At 27.7% G+C, this 15,981-nt stretch overlaps 1 protein-coding gene across 1 annotated transcript; it reads right to left on the bottom strand.

Annotated features, from left to right (window-relative positions):
* Positions 1-1,252: 1,252 nt before the first annotated feature.
* LOC102602430 (furcatin hydrolase) lies at positions 1,253-8,346 on the bottom strand. Its single transcript, XM_006359111.2, has 13 exons — positions 8,136-8,346; positions 7,538-7,607; positions 4,321-4,379; positions 4,125-4,200; positions 3,956-4,033; positions 3,769-3,856; positions 3,192-3,447; positions 2,981-3,096; positions 2,646-2,866; positions 2,507-2,538; positions 2,320-2,422; positions 2,122-2,224; positions 1,253-1,626 (listed from the first exon to the last, which is right to left on the bottom strand). The coding sequence occupies exons 1-13, from the start codon at positions 8,316-8,318 to the stop codon at positions 1,458-1,460; spliced, it is 1,554 nt and encodes a 517-aa protein (XP_006359173.1). The 5' UTR covers positions 8,319-8,346; the 3' UTR covers positions 1,253-1,457.
* Positions 8,347-15,981: the final 7,635 nt, after the last annotated feature.

The raw sequence follows: 15,981 nt of genomic DNA, 5'->3' as shown, positions 1-15,981 counted from the left end.
TACTAATTTTTCCTAAAAGATTTATAGCCAGTCTGATCCCTTGCCGTCCCTCTTTAACATACTTCATAAGCAATTAATTATAAGTTAATTAATTCTTAATTATAGATTATCGCTTCAAGCCATGAGAATGAAATCGAGTTTAATAGAGAAAATACAATACCCATCCAAATAACTAACAATTTCTCAACTAATTCTTTCAAATAATTAAAATGGATACAGTCAATGCATCGATTTAATATAAATTATACGATGCTATAGACATTACTTTTGGTAGTGTCGTTTTCTTCCTTTTTCTTGAATGGGATTTTCTGGATGTCCCAGAAATAAGGCCTCCAACTCTATGTTATAGCCTTCATGCCCTCGATCCGACGGTCCTCATTCTCCCACTTGGCGCTACTGTGAACAACAAAGTCAAGGATGCTTCCAGAAACCGTCTAGGTTCTTCCTAGGAAGATTTCTTCTTTCTTTTTTGTCCTATTGAGAGGATGATCCCTAGCCATCGCATGTGGTGTTAGATCAGAAAGGTGACCACATCTAGTTCCGAGGTTGGCCTAACCTAATTTGATGACACGCTTATAGAGTTTTCCGACCTGAAATACTGCGTAAAGTGTCTTTCTTGCTCAGTGATTCGTCAATGAAGTCATTCTGGATCCCTGACTCGTCTCATTCTGAGCCTTTGGTCAGTTTGACATTGGGTCAAATCTGTCGTCTGGTCATCGTCCCTTCTCTTGATCTACTTCAGTTACAACTCGATAGTGAGTTTTGAGGGTCAAGTAAGGGATTGGGTTGAGAGGAGGGTCACAGTCCTACTATATACGAGATACTTAATAGCTAAGACGAACAATTGATGTAATTTGATCCAAAACTAGCTTACATTACATGTTGTTGTAAATCGGTCCAAAACCATAGAACCTCAAACAAATTGCTTCAAATAATTCAAAGTTTAAGTTTTATGAATTCAATCTTTATCGTGTCTCAAATATGAAGTATTGTTCCCTTTATTGAATAGCATAAGTACCATCAACCATGTATCAAATTTATGAATAGAATTTATGTTAAAGAATGACAAAAGTCACATTGATAGTTAATGAGATGGGTAGAGTACTCCTTACAAGGCTTGGACAATCCTCCTCCTTTTGAGCTTGCTTTTGGGGGTGAGTTAAGCTCAAGACCTAATTTCACATGGTATCACAGCAGGGCTCATCTCACCCAATGTTGGAGCCCAAAAAATCAATATTGTCCATGCATCAGATGTTTGAAAGTTCTCCATTATATATTGTTACAAGAATTTTATTTCTTCTCCTTTTATTACAAGAGAACATCCCCTCAATTTATTCCATAAATAGTACTCCTTAACAAACAGATTAATACTGAATTTAAGGACAATAGACACACTTAATTAGGTTGTACAAGATTTGATATAACTAAATGACACATACATGATATTACTAATAATTTTATTTGAGAAGAAATTTCTTCATCCAAAGAGCAGAACGCTTGGGGTATCTCTTTAAGTTATTCTTGTAATCTACAAAATTGATGCCAAATCTCTGTGTGTATCCTGATCCCCATTCAAAGTTGTCAAAAAATGACCATGCAAAGAACCCCTTAACATGTACTCCCTCCCTAAAAATTAAATTAAAAACAAATGTTAAAATTATACCATTCTAAAACATTAACAAAAACAATTTGGTTTATTTATCTTCTTAAGGCAGGGGTAAGGTTGCGTTCTCCCAGACTATGTTGTTGTTCCTAATTGAAATGACAAAAACTATTTGGTTTAGATTTATGTTTTTCTTTAAGCGCATGTTATACAAAGTTTACTTGGGAAAAATTCGAGATATACAAAAATAAATATCTAAAAAAGTCAAAGGGGTTTTGTTATAGAATACATAGATTAAAAAAATTATTGTATTTACTTAATTTACTAAGGTGTCAATTGACTCCACTTGAATAAGGATATCTAGCGTTGGTATGTAGGCCCACTGAGGATAAATTGTGCTTCAAAAGGTCTAATGTTTCCCGGGTTCAAATCGAAACCTTTGATTATAACAAAAGAATTCCAACCATGCATCGATACTACACGCTAATTAAAAAAAGAATAAATTAAGAAGTACTGACCTAAAAGCCCTATAAAGAGCCTTAATATGGCGTTGGTAGAAATCAACCCTCTGAGCATCATTGATACCTTTTGCAACATCATCAATATTGGACTCACCCATTCCTGATATATAACCAATTTCAATTTAATTAGCAAGTACTATAATTAAGTATAATTCAAACACATTAATTAGTTTATTATTCAATAATTTCACTTACCGCATTCTGTGATGTAAACAATTGGATTCTTGTAAAATTTCTTAATATAAACAAGAAGCTTATAAAGTCCCTTTGGAGCAACATAGAATATACTCACACCAGTCTGCATGCAAATATTAAAAATTAATACTATCATAATTTATACTAACAATATTTGGAAAAAATTGAGTGAGATATATATACTTACTGGATCACCAATCAACTTTCCGTTTCGCGATGCTACAAAAACATAAATTAATTTTAAATACTAAGTAATAAACTTTGAAATGATACTTAGTCAGTCACACAGATCAAATGATGCCACATAAATTGAGACAATAACTTACTGGTTTGATTGACTAGATTATCAGTTCCTGAACTGATATTGACAGTATTTGGTGGATTAGAAATATGAGCTGCAAAATTAGAGGTGTAATAATTCAATCCTATAAAATCACATGAGTCTTTCACCAACATTGATTCTTTTGGGGTAAACTTTGGTAATCTCTTGCCAACAAGTTTTCTCATACTTATTGGATAATCTCCATAAGTCAATGGGTGCATAAACCTGTCAACAAAATAATATATTTCACATTTTTAGTTTACATAAGAAATATATACTTATATAAAAATACACTTTAAATCAAAGTATTTTTATTTTTTAAAAAAATTAAAAATTTACCATCCAAGCATAAAATCAAGAGCCCTTATAGATGCTTTTTTATCCTGTGGTTTGTTGGAGGCAGGCTCGAACCAATGTGACACTACAATTGTTCCTATTTGACCCTTTTGAATTGGCTGCACTTGCGTCACCACCAAATAAAAACAAAGTTAGTAGTAATAATTATATATTTTTTTAAATTACTTAAAATAAGTCAATTCAAACGGAGCACCTTGTATTTTTTTCTGTATAGTTTGGAAGCAGCAGCATGAGCAAGAAGTATATTGTGTCCGGCTATATAAGGCTCAGTACCAGAGTTTCCGATGGTGCAGTTACTGTTCATCCACGCAGAACACCGTCCAGGTGCCAAAGAACCCGAATCATAACCCGTTGATGTAAAAATCCATGGCTCATTCATCGTTGCCCACAACTTCACTCTATCACCAAAATTTTTGAAACAAATCTCCACAAAATCTACGTAATCATCTCTGTAAGCAGAGGCAGATTCAGAATTTGAATGTAATAGATGAAGCTCTTAAAATTCTTTATTCCAAGCATTCCACGTGACATTTTAATATCATAATTAGATTAAAAACATTTTATCTGTCTTTAGTTTAATATCATAATATTCAAAAGTTTTTATATATTTTATAAAAGTTTGTGTCGAATTGAAATCAAACAAACAAATTGAAATGACTTAAGTACTAAAATATCAATATTTTTCATATATATATTTATATTTTGTATTGAAAATATTGGTTTCAACTGAACGCGCGACCAGTAATTATGGTTTCGAGTAGAGTACTTACACGATCTTACGGCTTAGAAAGCCAAGATATTCATCTTCAAGGGCTTGAGGAAGATCCCAATGAAAAAGTGTCACTAGAGGTTTAATACCTAAAATTGCAATTTATAAAATTAAAATTAATTTTGATAATTCATTTTAATTTTGTGGGAAATTAAGATATAGGGAGAAACAAGTAATTTATTAATTACCAAGGGCTACAATCTCATTTATGAGACTGTTGTAGTGGTCAATACCAGCTTGATTTACTCCTTTTTTAACCTGACCCTCTGGATAATATTAAACACAAAAAATAAAAAATTAATTAATCAACTTATAATTAACAAAAGAATAAATAATATTAATACTAAATTATCTTACCTGGTAAAATTCTTGTCCATGCAATAGAAATCCTGAAAGCATCCAGTCCTTCAAATTTTGCTAGTTTCACGTCCTCCTACATTTGTTTTAAATTTTTTATTAAGATGAAGTTAGAAATTAAAATTAAAAAAAAAATCGTCTAATTTCTGTTTAACCAAATTAATAACTAATTAGTAGTAGTAGTAGTAGTATATACCTTGTAACGATGATAAAAGTCCAGAGCTATGTCTCCATTGCTACGGTCCAATATTTTTTCTGCATATAATTCACAATATTATCGGCTAGCGTTTCATTTGACGGTAGATTTAGTTAAGTTATAACTTTGAAAAAAAAATGAGTTTTTCAAGTTATAGAATACTATGTTATGGATAAATTACTTAATTATATGACTTAACATAATATAATCTCTAAAAATTCCTATAATTTGAATTAGTTACAAAAATTTCTTTTTTCCTTCTGTCTCTTAATATTCGAATACATCAGTACTCTACCTCTATCAAATATATTACAAGTTAGTTTGTGTGTACAATGTATCTGCTGCAAATGCATAACCCCAATTATTTCAAACATATATCAGTATTCAGTATGAATCTAGTTTATAATTATGTATCTAATATATAACTTATATATTTGATACATAACTTATGTATTGTTTGCTATGTGTCGAGTGAAAGCTCAATGTATCCGCAAATTATGAAAAAATCAAAATTATTATAACTTTTTTTTAGAATAAAATATAATTAGCTCCTAAATTATTGAGATTTCCGTACTTTATACCATTAATTATTATATGTACTTTCACAATAAATGTAGCTTAAATATAATGGGGCCGCAGTCTGAACTCTGAGGTCCCTTCCCATATTTTCTACTAATAAATGAGTATGTCCCAATTATTAATTATCCTTTGGTGTATTTAGAGGAAGAGGGAACCAAATATGATTATTTTACTAAATATTATTATTCTATCCGTTCAATAATAGTTGTTTATTATATTAAAAATATTTGTTCAACAATATTTATTTAATTTTAAAAATCAAGAGATAATTTATCTTTTGTGTCTATTTATCCTTGCTATTAAATACTTCCTCCGTCCCTAATTACTTGTCCACTTTCGAATTGGCACACCTATTAAGAAAATAATTAATGACATAGTAAGTTTACCATTTTACCCTTATTAATTATAAAGTGGATGAAAAGTTCTACTTTTTTCAAAATAATTAGTCATTTAATTGAGGGTATAATAGGTAAAAAGAATTTGTCCTTTCTTAATTTGTAAAAATAGACAAGTAATTAAGAACAACTATAAAAGGAAAAGTGGACAAGTAATTAGGGACAGAGGGAGTATTATTTATCATCTAATAAATTTCTTGGAGCATCAAATTTAATAAAATAAAAGGATAATATAGTAATATTACCCTTATTATTTATTGTTTTTTAAGAGATTGTGCCAAGTCAGTAGTGGATGACTATTACTAGAGAGAGAGAGAGTATTTATTATTCATTTGATGGATGGAATTATGAATATTTGTAGTTGAAGCATTTTAAATAAAAAGTTAAAATTATGTAATTAACATTATAAATAAACAGTAATATACGCCTTCTGACTTAACATTGTTGTTTTTCATATTTACAATAACTTATAATTTTGTATATATTGAATAATTTTTTTATAAATTCGATGTGAGTTATCACGGGTCTTTTTATCTTGAATCTTATACTCAAATGTACCATGGATGTGTTAAATTTACATACAGATATTAAAGGTACCAGGATTTATAATTTCGATAACAGATTCACGTGAATCGAGTAATTTTTTTTATATTATTTATAAATGTTTAGAAATTTTTATAAAAATTTAACTACTATTATATATCCTTTTTAGGTCATATTAAGTGAAATGTTAGATTATGATATATTTTTTATGAAAAAAATATTTAAGAATATATATTAAAGGTTATTTCTCACTATTATCTTTTAATTTATTTTCAAAATTATTCTTCTAGAAAATACAAAATAACTAAGAACCTCATTATATTAAGAGTAAATAAAAATAAAAAATCTCAATAATTTTTTTAAAACTTTGTATACTTTATTTATTTTAAACTACTAAAAAGTCACAATAATTTGCATTATTTGAACTAAAATGAATATATTAATTTAAAGTTAACATAAAAATCTATAAATTTCAAGTATCGAATATCTACTGACAACATAGATGAGGTCCCGGTCTACTAACCCCACCGCACATGCTGGTGGAAAAGTAACTTTCAAGCCTATTGATCATTGTATTAATTGTATAGAACAAGAATTTGAGTAATTTTTGGCTCTGCATAACGTACTAATTATTTCGATCCTAACATAAATAAAAGGTACGATTTCCAGTTTTTAACTGGCCCCTATATCTTTATTTGGTTTAATCAAATGTTGCTTGATTTGGAAGTTGACTCAACTAAAGTCAACTCTCCTATACGATTATATGTGGGTAGTGCAATCTGTCCCTAATTACTTGTTCACTTTTGAATTAATAAACCTATTAAAATAGCAATTATTGACATAGTGAGTTTATCATTTTACCCCTATTAATTATGAAATGGATGGATTAAAAATTTAAGATTTTTAAGTTCATTAATTAATTGAGTATAATAGGTAAAAAAAAATTGTTTTTTCTTGATTTGTTAAAATGAACAAATAAAAAAAAAATAACGAAAAATAAAAAAATAAACAAGTAATTAAGTGACAGAAAGAGTAATTAAATGGAAAAGAAAAAGTTAATTATAAGAATTGATTAAGGATTAAACGACGCAGTCTTTAAAAATGGGATGAAAAATGCATTAAAATTTAGCATGTGTTTTAATCATAAAATTTGCATTAGATTTTGAAGATGTATTTTGAAAACTTTGTTTGGTCAGAAAATTTAACTAAATTTTGAAAATGTGATTTTCAAGTTATCAAAAACTGACTCAAATCGTTGTCACCTGTGGTAAGTACTTCTTCATTATTAATCAAAGGTTTTGGGTTCAAGTTTTCCGGGATACAGAGTTGCTAATTTTTTGGAAGCATTTTATCCGTCAATGTGAACTTCCGAATCTAAATTTTAGCGGACTTCAATATGGATATCGAACACCCAATTTCAAGTTTCAACTTTACAATCTATGGACAAAAAAAGAGTTTAAATAATGTACACTATCAATGTAAATAATTGTTATATCATCAGGTTATTTTCACATAATGTAGCGAATAACATATTAATTTTTTAAAGATTTCAAATCTCACGTTTTAAAAAAGATTTACCTGAATATTTCTTTGAATGATTTAATGATATAATTTTTATTTATTTATATCGATTATGTATAAAATTTAAACTCTAAAATTTATGAGAGAGAGAGAGAGAGAGAGAATGTAAGAGTAGAGACCAGGATGAGTGTGGACGAAAGTATCCACAATACTTGGCCCTTTGCCATCTTCATTCCATGCACCTTCATACTGTAAATTAACCCAAAAAAAAAAACTTCTAATTAATTTATACACATATTTTTATTTCCATCGAATGCTCGATATTCGTATTAAAGTTTAATTATTTTAGATTCATACGGCATAGGATTGTATTAATTCGAGGGAAAACGCTTCATACCAAACATTTTTTCATATCCAAAGCTTAAACATAATATATCTGATTAATAGAAGAACAACTCCATCGTTGGTGGTACGAAGGGTAAAGTTATTACTTAGTACTAAGGTGGAAAACATTATTCTCTGTCTCCCTCCATCTTGTATACATTACCTCAAATAACTACTTGTCAATGTACAAAATCAAGATACAATTATTAAATTTCACCTATTTTATCCTTAAACTTACTTCTTTTCAAAAATATAAATATTGTAACGTTGTCAAAAAAAAAATCCCCCGTTATTAGTTTTATATATCATTTCTTGAAAAAAAACGTGTAAATGAGATAGTAGACAAATAATATGAGATGGATCGGACTCATCGGAGCGGAAGAAGTAAATTACCTGATAGGAAGAAGTGGAAGCTCCAAAAAGAAAATCAGGTGAAAATATAGTACGATTAAATGGATTAGAAATAGTATGGCTTGGCACTTTTGCATTTGCAGCCAAAGAAAACTCTATCATAGACAAAAAATTGGCCAAAAATATCAAAAGGCTAATTGCCCAAAATGAACCTTGAAAAGCCATAGCCAATTATTATCTATATTCTTTCCCTTCTTTGTAACCCTCTTTATATAGAATTAAAGATTTGGAGGCCAATAATAGACTAAGGGGTCGTTTGATTGGGTGGGAGATAGAATAGGGAAGGATATTTCACGGATCGAGATATTTTATGAGATTATTTTATTTTATCTTTCATAACATATAACTTATTTCGTCATTTATATTAAAATGGCGGGATAAAATCATTTTGGAACTAAATAAAACTCTCCCTCTATCCAACAATAGTTGTCAATTATTGACTTGACATACAAATTAAGAAAATGAATAATATTTAATAGCAAAGATAAAATAGACACAAAATAATAAATTATTCATTAATTTTAGAAATTGAGTAAATATTATTGAACATTCCAAAATATAGCGGGCAAGTAAAAATGGACAGAGGGAGTACTACCTATTACCAAATGCAAAATAAAAATAATCTCAAAAAACATAGCAAAAATTATTATTGTCATTCCACCGATTAAACAATTCCTAACAGATATTTCTTTCATTTTTCTGTTTCTGTATTATTATTATCATTTTTCAATCAATATGGACTAACTTTAGTGTGTGTTGGGTTTGGGGGGATGCATTTATTGAGAAATATTTTATGGCTGGTTTTTAGCTGTATTTGTCCATCATTCAAGCATTAACTTACGTGTCCCAAATGAGTAAATTTCATGGCCCTTTTATTTTAAAATAATTTCATAATTATTATTTTTTTTATCTTTTTCTCCTTTGTTATAGTATAAAATTAAATTTATTCAACTTTAAAATTTGAAACGTGAAATTACTCTTCTTCTTTTTTTATCACATAAAACGTTTTTCCATCTCAAATAAAAGTCATCAAGCTTTGGCTAAGTCAACCAGAAAAATTGATGTTCATTTGACTTTTCACATTACAGTATCACACTATTTATTTATTGCGTAGTTGCCACTTTATTTAAACTTACAAGTATAACATTTAATTTTACTAAATATTCAACTGGCAGTGGATGAAATCACCTCAACTATTTAGCAAATATACTACTATATAATAAAGTTTAAAACTTACATGTAAAGAAATTAGACTCTAACTATTCGTCTAGCGAACTTTAAACTTACGCGACTGATACATAAATAAACTAATTAGCTATTTTTTCTATTCGCTTTTATTTGTTATATTTGAATTTGATACACTTATTAAGAAAATAAGAATTAATATGACTATTTAATCATTTTTTTAAAAATGCTAGAGTAGTAAAAGTGAATTGAAGGAGTATACTCATAAATCTAAATAGGGAAAAATGATAAATATACCTATGCACCATCGTAAATGGTATGCAGATACCCTCAGTTATATTTTTAGGACATTAGTGTCCCTGCCGTCCAAAAATTAGAGCATATATGTCCTTCACTTTAACAGAAAACTAAATAGGAACACGTGGCACAATATTATCCGTCGATCTGATATTTAGTAAATATCGGATCGGTCGATAATTAAGATTATGACACGTGTATGTCCATTAATATAAATGATATATATGCTCTAGTTTTTGGACAGCAAGGACATCAATATCCCAAAAATATAAACGGAGGATATTTACATACCATTTAATCATTTACGATAGTTCAAAATTATATTTGCCTTTTTTCCTATCTAATCTAAATATAGAGAAATCTAACCAGTAATTGGAATGGTCCACTTTATTATATTAGTAAATATTTGTACGAGTACGACAACTTGTGAGTTTTTCACCAACACATAAAAATAAATACACCTACTTCAATTTTACAATTCAATTGTCACAATCATCATTAATTAATAATATATAATATTATATATAAGTACAATATCATAAAGTCCAAACTCAATCAAGATTTCATCTTGAAGTTTCACCAATGTCATTATTATCGAGGAAAAATGTCTGATTTATCCTTTATTTTTTTTATTTAGAGTTGATATATTCTTCATTAGGAAAGTGACTTATGTATACATCTATTGTTATACAAATAGCACATGTATACCCTTTTTTACTAACGGAAGTAGAGAAAAAATAATTTTAATTTACTTTTTACTTATTTTAAAAAATATATATATAATCCATATGGGTATATTTGATCCTCTTCACAAGTATTTTTTGACCATTTTGTTTTAATGACTAATTTAAATTTATTATTTTAATAGTCAAATATATTTATGTTTCACTAATTTTCTTGTAAAATTTATTATAGATGCCCTAATTTTATTTTTTACAAATACAGAACCTAAATTACATTTTAGCCGCAAAAAAAATAGTTTTAATTTTTTTTCCTTTACACTAAAGAATGAAAGAAAAAAAAAAACTCAAATAATGATAATCACAAAAGTCAAAAAACAATTTATATATGAAAAAAATTAAAAATACACCTTAAATTTTGCTAGAAGGATCATATATACCCCTACATGAATTAATTAAAATTTAAAGTCAAAATAAATTTAAAACTATTTTTTTCACTTCCGTTATATAAAGAGTTTATGTGAGCTTCTTTTGTAACAGTAAGGTATATGTGCCCATTTATATAACAGTAAGGTATATATGAGTCACTTTCATAACGAGAGTTATATCAACTCTAAATGACAAAGTTGAGGGGTATACCAGGCCTTTTCCCCTTATTATTAAATGGAAAAAAGATAGCAAGCTAGAACGGAAAAGTGTAACTGATGTCATAATTTGCTATCCGTGACGCGGACAAGTAAAATTTGTTCAAGTGGTTAAAACACTATTGATCTTCTAGTGTGACGGATATAAAAAATAACTACTAAAAAAAAAGAGTTTAGTTACAAGTGGTTGGAATATATCAAATTTGTTAATTATATTTTTAATAAAATAGAATATAAATTTAATTTTAAACTTAACTTTGAAATATCACACCATATATGTGAATTAAAAGATCCCTCAATACATCATAACAATATTGGTGATCGGATCAAAATCTTTGAACTAATTGCCAACTATTAATTTGGATTTGCTGTATGAAACGTCTCTTTAAAATTTCATCAAGTGTTTGAAAGTTTCAAATCATCAAGTATTTGAAAGTCTTTTCAAGCTTGGTCCATCGAATTTTATTGAGGTCAGATTAAATTTAAATTCACATAAAAAAAAATATCACATTATGGTGTAAACTGTAAAGGATTTCCTAATAGAAGAAACTTCATATAGAATTTGAACCCAAAACTTCTGATTAAGAAGAAAAGAATATGAATCTTTCTACGATAATCCTTTATTTAAATTGTAAGATTTTAAGCCTAGAAGTTGTTTTTATTTATTTTTTTACGTAAACTATACTACTTGAAAGGACAAGGAGGACGTAGGAGATTAGCAAATCACAATGAGATATTGAAATAAATCCAGCTTTTCTTTAAATTAATAATGTTTGCTAATGCTGATTAGGCTCTTGTATTTTAATTGATTTATTTTGATTCTATATTATGCCATAATCACAATACTTAGCATAATGTTTAATCACAGTTTGTCTTTTCTTTTAACACACACAATGCACGATGTATATATTAATCAGATATAATCAAGTTTTTATCATATTAAATTACGTTGTCATGATCTGTGCTCACGTTGTTATAATAATAATATTAGTCAAATGCAATTGTATTAATCATACAGATGGAATAATTTGCAATTATTGTTTAATCACTAAGATAAAACTCAAACTTTATTTTAAAAAATTTCAGACAAGTTACTCGAGATTTTAGTTTTGTAGAGCAACAAAATTCAAATGATAATATTTTCTTTTGTTCCAAAACTGGCCCTTTTCTGGTTTTAAATTATTGGATGGTATTTTTTTATATATGAATATCTTATCAAATCTTTTTTTTTTGTTTGTGCCGGAACTCTTTAAAATATTTAAATAATGTTGGGTTTTGAATCTTTACAAATAAAGTGTGATGTGAATAAAAAAATCGAGAAAAATATGAACTTTTAAAAATAAAGTGTGATGTGAATAGACAATAGAGAAAATTTGAGTTTTTGTGTAATTTGTTATTGACTTTTGAGTTTGACGGAATTATTAAAGTGTGAGGTATCAATAACATATACTCCATTCATTTTATTTTGGGAGGAAGTAATCCATAACTTCTGATACAACGAAAGAAGTAAATTTTGTAAAGATACATAGTTAATTTTTGTGGTTTGATTATTTTTTTTCTTAAACAGTTTCTAATTTCTATTTTTTTTCAGTTAATAAAACTTTTCTAATTTAATGATCTGAATAACAAATACTAAATACGTTTAATAAAAAGCGAAAACATCATTTAAAAATCTTATTTTTGTTGGTAGATATGAGATGTGCTGTTTTTTAACACTACTTTTAATTATTAATGTGAGATACAGTGATTTTTTTCCATTCTGGCACTCTTTTAAATTTATTTAATTACTAGTGTTCTTAGGCCCCTACTAAGCACGATTTAATATGTGTATAATTTACACATATATGAATAAAATGGAATATATATAGATACATATTTAAAAATTTATAATTACACACATATATATTTAGAATTTGTATAACTTTTTAAGAAAAAAATTAAATTACGATAGATATTATTATTATTATTATTGGGGGAGGGGTGGGGGGGGGGTGTAAAGTTAGTATGGAAGAGGACCTTGGATGAAAGATTTAGAGGGACCCGAATGCAACTCGATTTTATCGACATTGTGCGCGTGTTTAGGCTTTTTATTAGGTGGGGTTAGGCTACACCTATGCTATATATTTTAATTACATGTGTCGATTACTTGATTTGAAATTTTAGTTAGAGTCTGGTTGGATTGGCTTAAAAAAAATAGTATTAGTTTTTAAGTCAAATTTAAATGATTTTTAAGTCAAAAAATAAAATGTATGGGAGGTCTACTTTTGATTTTTAACTTATTTTAAGTCATTTTAAATTTATTTTAAATTATTTTTATATTTGTCAAACACTTTCAAAATAAAAACTGACTTAAAAATAGATTTGACCAACTTTTAAGTTAATCTAGACACCCTCAAGTAGCAAAAGAGTAAAATTATAGTCATTTATGTAAGTTTTACAATTTTAAATAGAATAGTTGAACGGCCTTCTTAGCCCATTTTGTGCAAGTGGAACCCAAAATCCATTTGACAAAAAATGAGGGAATCTTAGAAAAATATTGTCTGCCATGTAATAGATATACCTCTCATACTAACATGGATTGTGAAGCAACGGTGAGACTGTTTTGTCGTTGATAAAAAATTTCGAATTTGAATCCTAAATATGGAAAAAATCATGTTGAGAGTATTATCTCCGAATGAGCTTTATAGTGCGTGATTCAGATTTATTCGAAGCTTCAATGCAACTCCAAACAGCAAACACCAAAAGAGAAACTAAAAAAATATATATACATACCTCTCATAGAATAAAATATTTCTTTTCACCTATGAGAGAGAAAAAGTAAAAGATGATGTTTTTGTAAAGTTGAAGGCTAAAGTGAAAAGTTATTCAAGAATGGGCTACAGTGATTCATGCATATTTCATGTTGATAAATAATTTCAAGACGCAATCAATGGATAGTTATCAAAAGTTGGTATCAACTTTTACGTAGATATTTTAATTAGACTGTATTACTTTAAATACGTTATATTCAATTCTGCTATGTTATTTTAACATTTTTTTCACAATCAGTTGTTGACCTCAAATGTATATTTAACCAAATATATCTAATTAAACGATCAATTATATCATATATATATCAATACATTTAAGCTTGGAAAGATAATAGGAGGAGTTAATATCTTAAAAGGTCATTGAACTATGAGAAATTATCTAGCAAAGTCATTGAACTTTGTTTTGTATCAATAAAATCACTCAACTTAAGACTTTTATCTTAAAAAATCACTCAATTACATTTATCATTAAAATAAATTTTAAATGACAAAATTTAAAATTATTTTTTATGTTCATGTAATTATGGACTCTACCCATAAAAAAATTATAAAAACTATTTATTTTTATACCGATTTTTTCCCCTCTGTCTCTCTATGACATCAGTTTGAACGCATCGCCCGAATTTTCAAACAAATTAGATCTGAATCGACGTCTTGTTCAAAGATAATGAATTACCCAGATTTTTGCTAACTTTCTTGGCATCTTTATTTTCGTACTTTGTTGTTTCTTATTATTATTATATATATGTAGTGTCTGATCCTAATTACTCAGGCAGCTAATTGATGCCAAGCATCCTGTGTATTATGGGATCTGATTTACCGTTCCTTTATGGTTTCATAGAGTTGAGATTTAAGTTCCTTTCGAAATTAATTAATTTTATAATTTTATTTATTTGTGGAGTTCATAATTATAATTATATGACATAAAAAATAATTTAATTTGTCATCTAAAATTTGTTTTGATGAAAAATGTACATTGGTGATTTTTAAAGATAAATTTTTTAAATTAAGTGATTTTATTGATATAAAATAAAATTTAATGACTTTAATAGATAATTTCCTGTAATTCAGCTACTTTTCAAGATATTAACTCATAATAGGATAGATAGGGACTGGAAAATAGGGAAGAAGAAGATAGAAAATAAAATAAACATGATAAATAAGTTTTTCACACGTCATTAATGAGTGATTGAGTGCATCCCACCCACTTGGGCACATCAACAAAAAGAGTCAAAATGACAGAGTGTGACATGACATAAAGTGTTTAAAATAAATAAAATTTAGCTAATATTTGACAATAGATTTTTAAATATTTTTGGCAAATATTATTTGTGTTAAAATTTAGGTGAAATTTCACCGTGTATTTGGCCATAATATTTGAGAAACATATTTCACTTTTTTAAGAAATATGATTTGTATCCATAAGTTTTAAAAACTATCAAAACTAACTATAAATTTATATTACAAGTCAATTGGATCTTCATTGCAACAAATAACAAGTAGTGTTCATGACACTTGAGCAATATGATAGTTCGGAGTAAATGCAACATGCATCATTCCTTACATCGTGAAGTAGACAAAGCATATGACTTTGTTACCATGAACTAATTGTTCATCATTTTCATCAATAACTATATCATCACTTTCATATTCACTGAATATTCCATCACTACTTTCGTGTTTACATAAAAAATTATGTAATACAATGCAAACAACTACTATAGAGAGTGTTTTGTAAAAGATAAAAGTTTGGTGTGGAATTTAAATTTTAAAAAAATTCCAAATAATGAGATTTGAACCAAATATTGATTTTTTCTAGTATTTGAAAATTTGGGTTATTTGCCAAAAATATCTATCAAATAATGACAAATTGTATGGACAAACACTATTTGCCAAATTTTCCTCTAAATTTTACTTGAAAAATCTATGGCCAAACGGGTCCTTGATTGAGGTGTCTAATTGAAAGCCGTAGGGGTGTACAAAATCGAACCGAAAACCGAACCAAACCGCAAATCGACTCAACCCGGAAAAAACCCGACTAGTGGTTTGGTTTTGAAAAAAAAACCCAACTATATTTGGGTTGGTTTGGTTTTAACTAAAAAAAACCAACCCGAGATCAAACCAACCCAAATTTATATATATAATTTGAAAATTTTATTTTATACATAAAAATATTTACTTTGATATAATTTTAAAATATTTCTTATACTTT

The sequence above is a fragment of the Solanum tuberosum genome, unplaced genomic scaffold, assembly GCF_000226075.1.
Source record: "Solanum tuberosum cultivar DM 1-3 516 R44 unplaced genomic scaffold, SolTub_3.0 scf00284, whole genome shotgun sequence".
NCBI lineage: Eukaryota > Viridiplantae > Streptophyta > Magnoliopsida > Solanales > Solanaceae > Solanum > Solanum tuberosum.
The sequence above is the reverse complement of the archived record's forward strand: the minus strand, read 5'-3'. Positions and strand labels throughout refer to the sequence as shown.

What these genes read in the sequence shown, in the direction of transcription:
- LOC102602430 (XM_006359111.2), bottom strand. Translation starts at nt 8,318, where the DNA reads ATGGCTTTTCAAGGTTCATTTTGGGCAATTAGCCTTTTGATATTTTTG. An exon ending in ACTTTTATCATCGTTACAAG is followed by an intron (nt 4,201 to 4,320) that starts GTATATACTACT and finishes AAACAAATGTAG; the next exon opens with GAGGACGTGAAACTAGCAAA. An exon ending in GCTCTTTATAGGGCTTTTAG is followed by an intron (nt 1,627 to 2,121) that starts GTCAGTACTTCT and finishes TTTAATTTTTAG; the next exon opens with GGAGGGAGTACATGTTAAGG.